The 15,754-nt window shown below is 36.1% G+C and overlaps 1 protein-coding gene across 1 annotated transcript; it reads right to left on the bottom strand.

The window, feature by feature from the left end:
- Window positions 1-327: 327 nt before the first annotated feature.
- On the bottom strand, window positions 328-14,939 carry LOC114747420 (dihydrolipoyllysine-residue acetyltransferase component 1 of pyruvate dehydrogenase complex, mitochondrial-like; the record flags this gene model as incomplete). Its single annotated transcript, XM_028935742.1, has 21 exons — window positions 328-858; window positions 1,264-1,344; window positions 1,423-1,483; window positions 1,620-1,680; window positions 1,794-1,864; window positions 2,029-2,091; window positions 2,158-2,234; window positions 3,027-3,110; window positions 3,193-3,237; window positions 3,330-3,390; window positions 6,541-6,930; window positions 7,697-7,766; window positions 8,381-8,454; window positions 8,603-8,647; window positions 8,739-8,930; window positions 9,610-9,679; window positions 10,411-10,484; window positions 10,600-10,644; window positions 10,740-10,786; window positions 14,247-14,276; window positions 14,869-14,939. Coding segments are annotated over 21 exons (1,771 nt in total), but the record flags the coding sequence as incomplete, so codon positions are not given.
- Window positions 14,940-15,754: the final 815 nt, after the last annotated feature.

Genomic DNA, 15,754 nt, shown 5'->3' with positions numbered 1-15,754 from the left:
GATTAAATGCTCCACTCATTTCTTAAAACAAAGGTTGACAAAGTGATAATCTTGAGATTATATGCAAGAAAAGAGTCAAAAATAGATTGCCCAAAAAAAAAAACATCTTTATAGTTTATAGGGAAAATCACAAAAAAAAAAACCTTAAAAATAGAAAAATTGCAAATTGAAAATTGTTACAACATTAGTACTAGTTTTGACAATTAATAAGCAAATGACAATAATTTTTGTGAATAAGACCTTGTATGCAATTTTTCAATTGTTAAGGTTTTTTTTTTTTTTTTTTGCGATTTTTCCTAGTTTATACTCTTGCTAATTTTGACTCTATACGTAAGGATCATAGGAACTTTCAATCACAACTGCAATACGTATAATACACAGCAATACAGTTATGATCAGCAAAAAAAAAAAGAATCACTAATCATTTATTAACTCAATTGCTCTGTTGCTTCTGCCGTTGACCGTACACAATTATTTATACAGCTTCAAAGGGCAGCAGTATCTGAAGGACAAAATCTCAGGTTGAAACCTCAATGGTTAAACCCTCCAAACAAGGTCATTTCTTGGAATGCTTGGTCATGAGACGAGGGTTTTTTTTTTTTTAATCAATAGAACAAGGAATAAAATTTTTTTAAAAAAAAATGGCACAACAACGGGCCACATTTTGAGCTGTAGAGAATGAAGAGGGCAAAAATGGGGATGCCATGGAAGATTAATACTTGGATTGCGGAGGATGCAGACTAAGTTAAACTGCATCTTAAGTCGGCCCATCAAATCACAAGAACAATTCTTTTATGTATTATAAAAGAAGTCTTCTTATGTCACTGAAGTTTGACCGCAGAGCTGACAGAAATGCTCCTGCAAAAAACTCAAGAACATTGTCACATTATTGCCGTTAATCAATCTCCAAATTCTGTAGTTTATACAATTAAAAAAAAAAAAAAAAACTTGTTGTCAATGAGCTAACATTTCATGCACAAACTGGATTTAGGCCTCTTGATTAAAGCAATTTGAGGCTTCTAGTGCTAGTCTAATTAAATTTGAGCAACTAAAGACAAGGAGAGATTAAACTAATTAAGATTCCGCTCAAATAAAAACTAAGCCTCGTAGATTTTACACTAGTAACAAGTGGAAGACATCCACTGCAGTGAAAATAAAAAGCACGGCCAGTCTAGTTTATGATTAGTTTTGGACACAGACAATAACTTTTGCAACAGTAGATATAGGATTACAAGCTAATTCAAGTGTGCTAATCAGATGTACCTGCAACTTTGCCTTCAAAAACGCGATGATCAGCAGACAAGGTCAAGTTCATCTTAGTAACAACGGATGGCCTCTCAATTCCTGGCAAAACACTACTAAGTGAAAACAACTCATAAATTCAGAATTAAGTATTGAGTAATATATAAACATATCCTATACCATCAGCTCCCATTACAGGTTCCACAACTTTGTTACCCCTACCAACAGCGAGAATGCCAGCCTGCACCAAATAATAACAAAATAATGAAGAGTTAAGAAACAATCCTTGGTTTGCCATCAAAAGGTAGGTCCGTGTGATAATGTGTTTGGCATGGGCAAAGAAAAGGTGGGGGGGAGTGGAAGAGAAGAGAAAGAACCTGTGGGGGATTTATTATAGCACAGAACTGATCCACAGGAAACATTCCCAAATTTGAAATGCTGCAACCCGGCAGAGTCAAAAGCTCAAAATTACAGTTTTGGGCATGAGAAATTAATGATGCCAGGCTAAGATTTAACCAAGATCTGTATGACAATATCCATAGCAAACTCACCTAAAAGTTCCTCCTTGGAACTCATGTGGCATTAGCTTGCCAGAGCGTGCCTTTTCTGCCAGTTCCTTGACCTGAAAGACCAATCAATCAGTAAATTGTTCATCGAGAAAAATCAACAAAAACCCTAGTCTCTATTATCTTCATTCACTAAACAATACTATAATGCCAAATATAAACACCAACATAAAGGGGCAATTCTGACGTCATTACTCAAAAAACACTATTTTTAAGCTACCTCTGTGGAGATCGAAGATATTGTCTTCTGATCAGCATTCCTAACAATTGGTGTCATCAAGCCCTACAGTCACGAAAAAAGTTCAATGATTTGTAAAATATTATGAACAAATGTAACGCAAGTATTTACCTTCTCTGTAGCCACGGCAATTGATATGTCAACGGACTCACATAAAATAACCTCACCCTTCTCAGCATCCCAGTAGGCTGCAGATTAATAGAATCAGATTTCAGTATCGCAAATTTCAATAGAGCACGGTTCAATTCAAAGAGTGACAAGCAAATTTCCTTGATCTACTTGACCCTGAAGGGCAACGGTCCCTTTGGGGGAGGACGGGGGGTATTGATAGGTAATTGTAATAAAAGGAAGTTAGTAAGAATTGGTTGACAAGTCCTTGAGCCTATAAATAGAGGGGATTGGGAGGCTGTATTTGGAATCGTGAAGAGTAACAAGTGGATGGAATAGAGTTTCCTTTCTATCTCTCTCTCTCTCTCTTCCCCCCCCTCCGTTACTCTGTGTCTTCTCCCTCATTCTCCTTCTTCCCCCTCTTTCCCTCTAATTCCTAATTACTATTCTACAACAATGTCCCTATTTATTTCCTTTCTGGTAAAATTGTAGCTGGCCTTCCCTATGTGTAACCCACTCTATGAATCTATAGTATACCCATATTTATCCATACAAAGCAAGCAAAAGCAACTGCACAACTCTGATTATTGCAGTTCTCTTTATATTTCACTAGACTTTGATTTTTGTGATTACTTCCTCGTAAATATTCTGACCTTATTATCCCAGATTCTGAGTGATTTTTATTTTCATAATTTCCAGCATTTATAGTTGCTGATTCATTGGGATTGAATAGCAGGAACGTTGCTATCTTTCCCCTACAAGTTGTATTGATTCTTGTGAATAGAAATCAAGAGAACCCATCCTCCAAATTATTCGATAAAAGATCAATTGATTTGAATTATAGGAAAAAGTTAAAGAAAATGGTTACTTACCATTTGCTTCCGTTACACTTTTGAGAGCAGCGGCTACAACTTTGATGACAATATCATTCACCGAAACTTTAACACCATATTGCTCTGCATTCAATCGGAGAAAATAAAGAACATGACCAATGCATATATCCTATTATCAAGAGCAAGACAGTTTAAAAGTCCAAACCTTTGAGATCTTTTCTAAGAGAAAGAAGTGGGTCCAGTATAACATCTGATATATACCATAAAAAAATCATATGGTTTAGTCAATTTATGCAAATACAGTTTCATCGGCACAAATATGTTGAGCATGAGAATCAAAACCTGACGACAAATACAAGTGAGGCGTATTTTGTTTAGACTCCAACAACCTCTTGGCAATCACCTGCAGAGTGTTAGGATATTTGCAGAAAAGTCATTTTATATTATGGCAAGTTGCAGCAATGAAGTTCTATTAAATATCAGTTTGGTCACAATTATCATTTGAATGAGAGAGCAGAGATTAAATTCTACCACAAGATGAGAACCACTGAAAAGTTGAAAATGGTAAACCAAATTTATCAGTGCCTAGATCCAAAATGTGGTATATTTAACCAATTCATTAGTCACTGTGGAATCCGCGTTGTTCAGATAAGGAATAAGTTTGAAATTCAAATTTAGTCAAACATTATTTGATTTCAGATATGATTTTATGCATAGTTGTTAGAGTTTTATTTTTCCCTGCTTCTCCTCTGTCTTGGCTAAATATTTAGAGTGATGTCCACCTTAAAGAATACCTCTCTGCGGTTCCAAAAGGAACCACTGGAGCATCCTTCTTTACCTAAGGTTCATTGGCTGCCAGAATTTAGTCAAAACTCCTCGTTTAATTCTGTTGTGACCCTGTTTCAACTTTCAACCATCCAGTGTCCCAGCCAACAATAATAATAAAAACAGAACAATACTAGAAGAGGAAAATACTGAGGCTTTGATATTAATAATTCAGAATTGAATCAAAGATACATTCAGCTTCCCTGATTCAAGCCAAAGCCCTATTTCCTAATGTACGGAATAATACACAGTAATCACCAATACAAAAGAACACTAGTAATGCAAGGATTATAGCTCAACCCAGCGACTCCCCATGGCATTCGAGAGGCCAGGTCTCTCCTCACAACTGGTTTTTCCAGAATTAATCCTTGCCCTCAATGCCACCCCCACAACACGTATTAAACCCAAAAAATTAGTCCTACCCCTATACAAGGATTTAGACCCAAAAGATTAGTAGCTAGCTGCACATTAGAGTTGTTCCCCCTTTTCTGGAGCTTCAGCATATTCCCCATCTTCTACCCTCAGTTGTTCACCAAACCTCCTACCAACTCTCCTCTTATATGTCTTCTTAAAACCAGCAGCTATAGCAGCTATATCAAATTCCAACATTGCAACTGGAACTAGAGACAAAACAAGTTTTGCTAATGCATTTCATACAAATACACCGAATGACATAACTTGCATAATTAACGTGTTTCAAACCATATGACTGCTGCTAAGACCCTATTTTATGAACACAACCCTTCTAAAACTAATTATAAAAACCATACCGTAGTGAATGTTCAGCATTGAACCTCTACACCTGAACCTAATCTACCAATAATTCCTAACCCTGAAACAGCCCCTACAGCGCAAAAGACAGTTGGAAGGGGATTACTTTGAAACGAGGGTTGCAGGTAAGCTTGCAGATAACAATAGGAAAAATTACACACAGGTCCCAAAGAAGAGACTTTATTCATCTAGGGTCCATGAAATTTCTAAATTACTAACAGGTCCCAAAGGACCTTAGTGTATTATATTCTAATTGTAAAATGATATCACTGCCCCTCAAATTCTCAATTCACGTTTTCTCTGTCATTGCGATTGACAACCTCAACAGCGACTGTTAACAACTCAATAAGAAGGCATTGACAACTTAAGCAATATCCGCTGACAACTTACTTTATAGAATCACATAACTTCCACATAAGAGTAAATTATAACCAAATACTATAATACAACAACTTTAACACTGAAATTAGAAACTTTCAAAACCATTAAGAACTTTAACTAAACCCAATAGAATTATAGCAAAATTTTAATGCAGAGATCCATTGACAACATCAATAGTGAATATTAATAACCCAAAGAGAGCTATTGACAACCTAGGCAGTGTCTATTAACAACTGACTTTATAGGATAATATAACCTTTAACAACTATAACTAACTAAATTATAACTAAATAGTGTTAAAGTTGATCTTATGTAATTGTTATGTTATACTATTTAGTTATAATTTAATCTTATGCAGAGATTCTACTATCCTATAAAATCAGCTGTTAACAAACACTGCCTAGGCTGTCAACAACTCTCCTTAGGTTATTAATACTCACTATTGAGGTTGTCAATAGATCTTCGCATTAAAATTTCGCTATAATCCTATTGGGTTTAGTTAAAGTTCTTAATGGTTTCAAAAAGCTTCCCATTTCAATGTTAAAATTGTCGTATTATACTATTTGGTTATAATTTACTCTTATGCAGAGGTTATGTAATCCTACAAAATAAGTTGTCTACGGATACTACTGAGGTTGTCAACACCTTCTCATTGGGTTGTTAATAGTCACTGCTGAGGTTGTCAATCACAATGGCAGAGAAAATGTGAATTGGGAATCTGAGGGGCAGTGATGTCATTTTACAATTAGAATATAATATTCTAAGGCCCCTTGGGACCTGCTAGTAATTTTGACATTTCATGGGACCCTAGATGAATAAAGTCTCATCTTTGGGACCGGTGCGTAATTTTCCCATAAAAATATGGTCACTTATTAACGAAAACCAAGAAAGGTTCATCCAGCAAAAAGAACCAGATGTTGAAGAACCCACTATTGAGACTCATAAATCCTAAGCAATGCCAAGAATCAAATCCAGGTCCCATTTCTAAGGATCTCAATTGGCGAATAGCTTTGATGAAAGCGGCAAAGAAGTGCACTTTGCATCCAATAAGCAATTTCATTACTTATGAACATTCATCACCTAGTCTACAAGGCTTTGTAGCAAGCATCTCTAATGAAAAATTATAAGCCATCTTTTGACAAGCAATTGCAAACCCAAGATGGAAAGAGACAATTGATGAAGAATTGAAGGCTTTGATTAAAAAAAGACCTTAAAAACCACCAAGTTACGTGAGGGAGGGATCTAATGAAAAATTACCAGCCATCTTTCTTCATCAGAGGCCACTCCAACTCTTCCTCATATATGGCCTTAGAAATCCCTTCTTACGTAACCACATGTCCATCTCAACATCCTCATCTGAGCTATCCCTAGTTTATGCTCATGTTGTCCCTTTAAAGCCTAACACTCACTATGATATAGCATTTCTGGTAGAATTATTTTCCCCTTAGAATCAACATCTCTCTAAAAAAGTTTTTTTTTTTTTTTTGAAAAATCAGCACAAATACATATAATATAAAGAAGAAGCAAGAATTGAAAAAGAACCACATCCATTTTTAACTGAATTCAATGGATCTACCTTACGGATTTGGCTATTTGGCAAATCTTCAAAAGCATCCGATTGCTTTAAAGGAGACTTAGAGTCTTGTGATGCAGCAACCTGTTGATGACTTTGAGACGATGGTGCGTTTTCCTTAGATGCAAGTTGCGGAGATATTTTTCCAGACTTAATAACAGAAAGAACATCCCCTTTTAGGAGGGTTCCATAAGGACCAGATGCTTTCAATGTGGATGCATCCAATCCATGTTCTAGGATCAACAACTTTGCAGCTGGGCTAATTCTTCTTGCATTGGTCTTCTGTGCTCCACCCTCACTTCTAGTGTCATGGTGAGTGGTCTTCTCCTGTTGGCTTGCAGAACTGCTCCTGACTGAATTCTTTACCGCTTCAACATCAGATGCATCTTCAACCTAGTTAAAAGAAGCATAAGTACTTGCATGTATTCCAGTACATTGCAGGATGAAAATAAAGGGTAGCTTTGTCATAAAACAGGCAAATAAATAGCTGTCATTCGGTCAGAGGGTTCTGTAATTCAAATTGCGGAACAAGTTAACAAAACTTTGGACCTTTGTCATCAACATACATGTTTCACTTTGGCTAACCACAAAATCCTAATGAAGGAGGAAACTGGGAAAAGGGGAGAGGGAGAAGGAGGGAGTGGAGATAAAGGGAAAACAAGAGTGGGGGAGAAAGTCGACAGAAAATATTTCACGCAAGTACCCTAGGGCTATATATTAAGCCCCTAATTCAATACTCCCTCTGGCCCTAATTATGGGGCTAGGTTTTAAGGCCCTACTTGATTCTAAATATAGGGCAAAGATGTGAGAGTTAAAAAAATTTTCCTATCTTGCCCCTCCTTGATTGCAACAAGTTAGCATGGGCATAACTGGAAAGTAACACATTTTTCTACAAGTTTAAAGAGATCAACCACTACTCCTTAGGAATCATGTAGTTAACTTTGACCTATAATTAGGGCTAGAGGGAGTAATTCAATCTCCAATAATTCAATAATTAAAATAATAGCTAAGCCTAAATAGAATAAAATAAAATGAAGCCAAATTTAAAATTACATAAAAGAAAGCCCAACATTAAAGTAAATAATTAAAACAAAAGACAGATCTAACTAGATTTTCCAGAAGCTAAATAATTAAACAAGCATTATGAAATCAAACTTACTGTTATTGCAATAGGTTGTCCCACTGCCACATCTTTTGAACCCTCTGGGGTTAATATCTTAGCTAGATATCTAGAATACACATTACACCAAAGCTAGCGTCAATTTCTTTTCTTTTCTTTTTCTTTGAGTCTTTTTCTTGTTTTAGAAAAATCAAAAACGTAATAGAAAGAACAAAAAAAGAGTGCAAATACACCTTATGTTAAATGTACAAACTCCAATGCATGATTTATGCATAAGGGCCAGCAATTCAAGATCTTGAATACAAGATGACAAACTACATAATACGATTCAGGCCCAAAAAGAAAAAAACTACATAATGAGATTATTATAATCTACCATGTAATCCAAGATTAGATTATTCTTCCAAAGACTCCATTCTGAGTCTTACTTTTGTCAAACTTATTTATGCAGCTTGATGAAATTCAATGATTCCTTTTCAATCAAAACATAACGGTTCTAAACAATTGAGTGACATGTCAGACATATTACTAACAGGTTTATAAGTTACTTAAATAGTCAAGTGTTCACTACAACAACACATTATTCCAATGGAGCATCTAAGCGAAAAGATGGATGAAAATTGCAGCAGAAAGCTAAATGCGTGACATATAGCATGGATATTGCCTTAACAGATATCAAACTATTTAGAAGTTAATATGTTATGCTACGTAAAGCTTTATTACCCCTCTTCAAGAGTCTCAAATTCAAGGGTAGCTTTGTCCGTCTCTATCTCACATAATATGTCACCCACTTCTATCTGTCAAAGCCATCAAATATGTGTTCAGGAGTTACAAACGACAAGAAAGATGTTAACGAGTATCAACATCCTTCACAATTTCAAATATTATCAAATCCAACAGAAAATTAAAAGCTGACTGAAAACCTGACATTCAAACAATCCTAACCTTGTCTCCTTCTTTTTTCCTCCATTTAGCAATGTTTCCTTGGTTCTGTACAGAAATTATAAATTAACATCCCAATGGAAGGAAATAAAATCTAGGTCAGTAGTAGTAAAATGTAGCAGCATCAAACCAATCTCACCATTGTTGGGGACAAAGCTGGCATTTCAAGAAGGATATGAGGAGGGAGTTCTGATGTGTTTATTTTAGCGGAAGTTGATTCTGGTGTCCTCTCGTCATGATTAACTTCTTGGTTGGTAGATTTTTTCTCCTTGGCTCCTACCTCAGCCCCCACCGAAGCAGGAACATTTTGGATATCATTTGGATCCTCAACCTGGTCAAGGCTCATAATTAGTTCTTATGCTGAGCAAATGTTTGAAATAAAAACATCATTGAGATTACCCAAGTCTTCATGATTTTTAAAAAAAAAAAAAAAATTGATACGTCATGGGATGACTTAAAAAATATGATCTACCCATCTAAAAACATATAAACCATAGATTATAACTTGTACTATCCAGTATCCAATTTGCAAGTTTATTGTTTATACTAATGTATCAAAGTTCCTTTCATGCAGATGGAAATTAACTGGATCCACGCCAAGAAGTTGTGAAAAGAAATCTGATTTTGAATTTAGATCTAAAGGAACAATGAGTGACTAGAGAAGTAGTTAATTAGCATTGTAGGAACACAAGAAAAAAGAAAAAAAAAACAGATAAATAAAATAATAAAATAAATATACATATACTCCTAATGAATGCATAGAAGACTACAAATTGTGTGCTTGGTTTCACGTTGGAACCACCAAAGCATGACATGCTCAAAGTTAATTTTAGCAAGCTACAAAATAAGATCTTCAATAAAGAAACCTTCATAGGACAACAGAATTAATTAACCAAAACAGTACATCAGATTAGGTTTACAGACTGCAATACGATTTAAATTTAAATCAAATACTGATCAGTTAATGTAAAACATCAATAATGCAGCAATCAAACTTCAGACTGGCTTACTGTTATTGCAATTGGTTGTCCCACAGGCACATCCTTTGACCCATCCGGTACCAATATCTTAGCCAGAAATCTGCAGGAATAATTCAATCATCATACCAAAAAGAATAGTTTGCATTGACACGCATATGGTTATCTGTTCATTGCTCTAGGCTCAATATAAATCAGGTATACTGGACCACGAGAATCATTTCATCAACAATTCCGATAATCTTGTTTGAAGTCGGTTTATGAAGTTTCAGTTGACGTAGTACAATAATCAGCACTAAGAAATGCTGACCGCTGTAGCCATTTTTTTGTTCAAACTTCAAGCCTAACAGAATGTCAGGCTAAAGGATGTCTTAAGAATACAAAATCCATTTCTGAGATTTCACTCAGCAACTGTTATTTAATTGCAAGGATATGCCCTCCCATCGTAGTATTTTGGGACTGGGATATCAGCTACTCGTATTTGAATCTCATTCACAGTTCTTATTTAGTCCTATGATATTTTGATTTTGAGATTTTCTGTGAATTTTGGTATTCTCTCTTTAGTTTACTCTTCTCCTACATCACTTAGATCGATTTGAATCAAGCTTCCAACTGCATCTGTACTTTAAAGTCCCATCAGACTGCTGAAACATTAATCCTTAATCCGGTGGTCTCTCAAGTCTATTCTCTCTTTACGCATGTGTTTACCTCAAGGATATTTCCAATTTGTCAATGTGAAGCAAAGATGTCAATTTACCAGAATATCAAAAGCAAAAAAGCCATCCAGTAACAAACATTAAAAAGAGTCGGAAGGGTGAAAAACAAGTGAATTACCCCTCTTCAAGACTTTCAAATTCAAGCGTAGCTTTATCAGTCTCAATTTCACATAGCACATCACCGACTTCAATCTGTTGCATTAATTAGCACCCAGGACAACATGACCCACTTCAATCTCTAATCCAAAGACATGAAGACAAGCAGAGATGTAACTTGCAACCATGAAGGAACTATTTCCTAACTGACCTTATCTCCTTCTTTTTTTCGCCATTTTGCAATATTACCTTGGCTCTGGAACCACAGGAAGCAGTTAGCCAAACTCTATGGAAGCAATAAAAGGAATGAAGATACAACAATGACGAGTAAAGTTATTCATGTAAGCTCACCATTGTGGGGGACAAGGCGGGCATCGCAAGGACCAAATGGGAAGAATCTAGACAAATTAGAAACAAGCAATCAGCGTCAGATCAAAACATAACCTGGGCACATGACCTGATATTAGCAGATTGTGCCTTGTAATTGCCACAATATTACTAAAATATCAAAAACATTTAAAATAACCAACTTTGTGCACAAGTTCTTGAACAAGAAAACAGGACAAACCAAGCTGTTTAACTGAAATTTATAGACCTGGAATGAGATATAAATATATACATATATATATAAAGCCTTTTCAAATACAGTTTCAGCTGGACTTTGCAGTCCCATTAATTAAAAATCATTCATGAAACTGTTGGATTCGTCAAAGAAAATGCACAAGATTCCCTCAAAATGAAACTGGAAATTCAAAGGGAACTCATGAATCACAAGTTTTATTATTCCCCAAATTGCAAATATATTCTAGTCCACTGCAAGTGATTTTGAGACTTTGAACAAAATCTTGTACAACTCCTTAAGTCAAATTACACTTTTGTCAATGGTGTCCTGCAACTAGTTATACCATGCTGTTTTAACAGCAGCCCAACTGTGTTACTTGCCTCTTTATTCCACACAATCAGTTTTTTTTTTTTTTTCCCGTGGGATTCCACACAATCCTTAATCAACTTGGGAAACCTACAACAAAGTTATTGTCATAGGCAGGCTTGGAAATGCCTATAGTGCTATATCATCTGCTCCGGCTCCTTATCTCAAATCATTTATGGTTGTGTAGAAGTCAGAGCTGTAGTGCACCTCTGTATTTTCTTATTCCATAATCAAAAACTGAATACAAAGGTCTTAATATAAGCAGACACCTAACCCTGAGCCTAGGATCTCAGGCATCAAATTTTTCTACTAATTCTTAGATATCTCTTCTAACATATGAGCAGAAGATATAATAGTTAAAATTACCTAGCATATGCAAAGTTAAAATAACATATTTATATTATTAAAATAACAAATACGGTGGGCACCTAAATGGGATGGGGAACCCTACCCAAAAAGTTAGCTATTGAGGGGGGGGGGGGGGAGCCAGCCCACTAAAACACCCCCATTGAGCATCTAATACCACTCAATGTGGGACTTCTCATCACATACTAACAAGTTGCTATGAGCTGGCCCCCAGTGAAAAGTGGACGTCTTAGAGGCTGCACCACTTGGCAATTCACTTAACCTCCTGCCAATTAGAGCCCTCTATGAGTAGCCATCTCCGAAACTGCCAACAATCTAGCTCTCATACCATGAGTGCCTAGTACCTAAGTGGGATGGAAAATCCTACCCCAAAAGTCAACAGCTGAGATGGAAGAACCAACTCACTCAAATACCCCATTGAGCATCTCATACTACTCAACATGGGACTTAATAACCCATACTACCAAGTTTCCATCAAAATCATAAACGTGTTAAATATACACCTTAATTATAGCCTCAACAAGTCATCTTAGTTCACCTAGTTCTTTATGACCCATGGTAACCCTTGGCTCCTTTCGCACTTTGAAAACCTTGAGCAGCCCTAAGAAGCCCAAAGACGATAATGCTCACAATGACCAAACTCATAGAGCTCCTCTATCGCATCCTTCTTTGTTGCATACTTCTATGAGTAAGACCCAACCTAACTCCATTACTAATCATTGCTTCAATGGGAACAATTTACTACAATGATCCCAAGGCATCCTCATGTACACGGTTGGCAAGGCAAAGAGGAATATCTCGTAGAAAGGCAGCTGAACCATTGCAACCAAACCCTAAATAGAAGGTCTGGTATGCCGAAACCAACATGGTAAAGTCATGGCTCATCAATTCTATGACCCCTAAGATTGGTCAAACTTTTCTTGTCTTCCATACAGCTAAAGGGACTTGGAAGGCAATCTGGAAGTGTTATTCCACCCAAGAAAATACTGCTGCCATATCATAGATAAAAGGGTCTATCATGAGTTAAGGCAGGGTGATTTGGATACTACTAGGTACTATAACAACCTTGTCATGTATTGGAAACTGAGGAAACAGAGGTGAATACACTCAAATTGAACTATTCCAGAAGCAGACCAATCACAGAATATAACCTAGCCAAGCTAAGCAAGGTAAATCTAAGGTAAAACAGAGCATTAAGATATAACCAAATTATAAGGCAAATAGAGAAGGGGCACTATTTTTAGGCCCCACAAATACATTAGCTTTCCAGCTTGTATCTAAAGGACTTCTGGCCTCAAACTAACTTTTTTTTTTTTCCCCTAACTCAAACTAATAGCCTTATTACTTTAACTTCCATTACAGCTTTTCTTATCTACTTCTTCACGTACACATAAACATCACCATCATCTGTGCTTTGCTCCATATGGAAATTTCTATTTCCTTTTATTACAACAACAACAACAAAAAGCGTTATCCCACTAAGTGGGGTTAGCTATATGAATCACACGCTACCATTGTGCCTTATCAACAACCAAGTCCTTAGATATGTTGTTGATCACGAGGTCTCGTTCAATAACCTCATTGAGCATTCTTCTCGGTCTTCCTCTGTGCTTTTTTATGGGACTCCATACTGTCTGATCTGCCCTCCTCACCGAGGCCTTCAATACCCTTCTCTGCATATGCCCAAACCACTTTAAGCGCTATTCAACTATTTTCTCTTCGATAGGCATCACACCGACTCTTGCTCTAATATTTTTATTTTGGATCTTATTTTTTCTAGTATGACCACACATCCATCTCGACATCCTCATTTTTGCTATCCCAACTTTATGCTCCTGTTTTCCTTTTATCGCCCAACATTCACTACCGTATAACATAGCTGATCTTATAATAGTCCGATAAATTTTCCCTTAAGCTTCTCAGGTACCTTTTCGTCGCAAATAACTCTAGTAGCTTTCCTTCACTTTAACCAGCCCACTTGTATTCTATGAGAAATGTCTCCATCAATTTCACCATCCTCATGTACAAAAGATCCTAGATATTTATACTTGATGAATGATTTGAACTCCCATCTTCACCTCCAAATCACCATTGCCTTACTTCACCCCAAAATTGCAATGCATATATTCTGTTTTGTTCCTACTCAAGCGAAAACCTTTCGACTCCAAAGTCCTTCTACGTAACTCCAATCTAGAGTTAATCTCTTCTTTTGATTCAGTCATGAGGACTATATCATCCGCAAAAAGCATGCTCTTAGGGATTTTTTCTTAAATAAGCTCAGTTAGAACATTCAGAACAATATTAAACAAGTAAGGACTCATGTCCTTTTATTACAAATAGATTAAATAAAAAGGAGAAGCTTCAAATGTCAGTGTCATAACTCACAACAACTCTAAGATCTGTAAAAATAATACATATGTCATGACAAATTAAATGACTTCCTAAACAAGAAACCACATGAATTCTCCAAAATGAGATGCCTAAACCAGCTACTCAAAAAGAGTTTACAGGCAGATTATTTTAGAGAACAATTGGAAAAATGAAAACAGAAATCAGGTATGTACCTGAAGACGAGAAAAACTTGACACCAACCCCTGCCAAAAATGATAAAAGTTGTCAGTAAACATGCAAGGAATAGGCATTTATTGTGCATTTAAACACTAACCTTCAACTCCAAAGAGTTATCGCAAACTCCAGTAAGCATGGGTAACAATGCAGGCCTGGTAAACTTCAGCATTAGTGAACTATCAAGATGACAACGTAAAGGAAAGGAAATGTGTTCAAACATCATGAATCTAGACTGCCGAGATATATGCATAGTAGAATATGTCAATTCCCCTTTAGTCCATAAGTCTAACATACATGAGAAAATATCCAGTCAACCATGGAATGTGTGAAACCTGAAGAAGATCAGATCATTTGATGCTGGACTGTGTTGAAACTTGTGTAGGCAATTTTATACTGGTTAAATTTAGCATGTTGATTTCAGAAGCCCAATTCAAGCAAAATTATCACCCAATCCAAAATACTGGAGACAAAAATTAGAGACAAGTTTGACACTCCAAGTCACATTGAAATATTACCAAAAACTTCCCATGCTCAACATAATTCCATGAATTCAAGCAGAGAGATTGACAAAACTCTTTTAAGCAAATATGTGGTTAAAATGTAGTTAATGAGAAAAACATAGGCAAATGGATGCAAACCTCAAAAGATTCCCATCACTGGCCACAGACCTATTCCTCGAATTAGAAGTTCTGCAACAACATAACCAAAAACATATTAAAAATTAGAAAGCAATTCTATAATTAGCTTAAACTGCTTTGAGAACATTTCATTTATGGTGTCATCTCAAAATAAACAACATGCCGACACTAGGGCCCTTTTTCCGGATAAAGACCACCAGTTCAGCAATAAGTAATTGCTACTAGCTACCACCATTTTCTTTTAGTAATTGATTGGCCTAATTGCAGCAGGACACACCGAGCAACACATACAGATATGGAATATTATCTATAAAGATAACTGAAGTACCAAGGTTTTTTTCCCATCTCCACAAAGGGGAGCTTATTTATCTTTACTTTTATTATTAACTTTGCCAGTTGTGATGAAAACTAACAAAAAATGTTCACCTTATGCAACCTCCAATTCCAATTTCCATCAAACTCTCCTTCAATCCCACAAGACTATCATAGCCTCCCAATCATCAATTCCAGGGCATATCTTCTCACAAAAAAATAAAATAAAATTCAGGGCATACCAAATTATTTCAAATAGGAGGCTGCCAAATTCTATGTTGATTGCAACTCAAAATATCCATCAAATTTTTCACTTTCAGCCAACCAAAATGATACACAAGCCACTTTTGGTACGGTCAAACACAGTAACTTCTAATTAGTATCTTTTAGAAACAAAGAAGTTGGCTACTTTGATGGGTTGAATTGCTTCCCTCTAAGAGAAATGAGTTGGTGGCATCAAGAGTCATTTGTGACCATAAGGTGCCTACTAAGCTTAAAAGAAGCTTTTGCCAAATAATTTTAAGACTAGCAATGTCATATAATAGTGAACACTG

Source organism: Neltuma alba, unplaced genomic scaffold (genome assembly GCF_004799145.2).
Source record: "Neltuma alba isolate B1F8T4 unplaced genomic scaffold, ASM479914v2 tig00005303_pilon, whole genome shotgun sequence".
NCBI classification, from domain to species: domain Eukaryota; kingdom Viridiplantae; phylum Streptophyta; class Magnoliopsida; order Fabales; family Fabaceae; genus Neltuma; species Neltuma alba.
The sequence above is the reverse complement of the archived record's forward strand: the minus strand, read 5'-3'. Positions and strand labels throughout refer to the sequence as shown.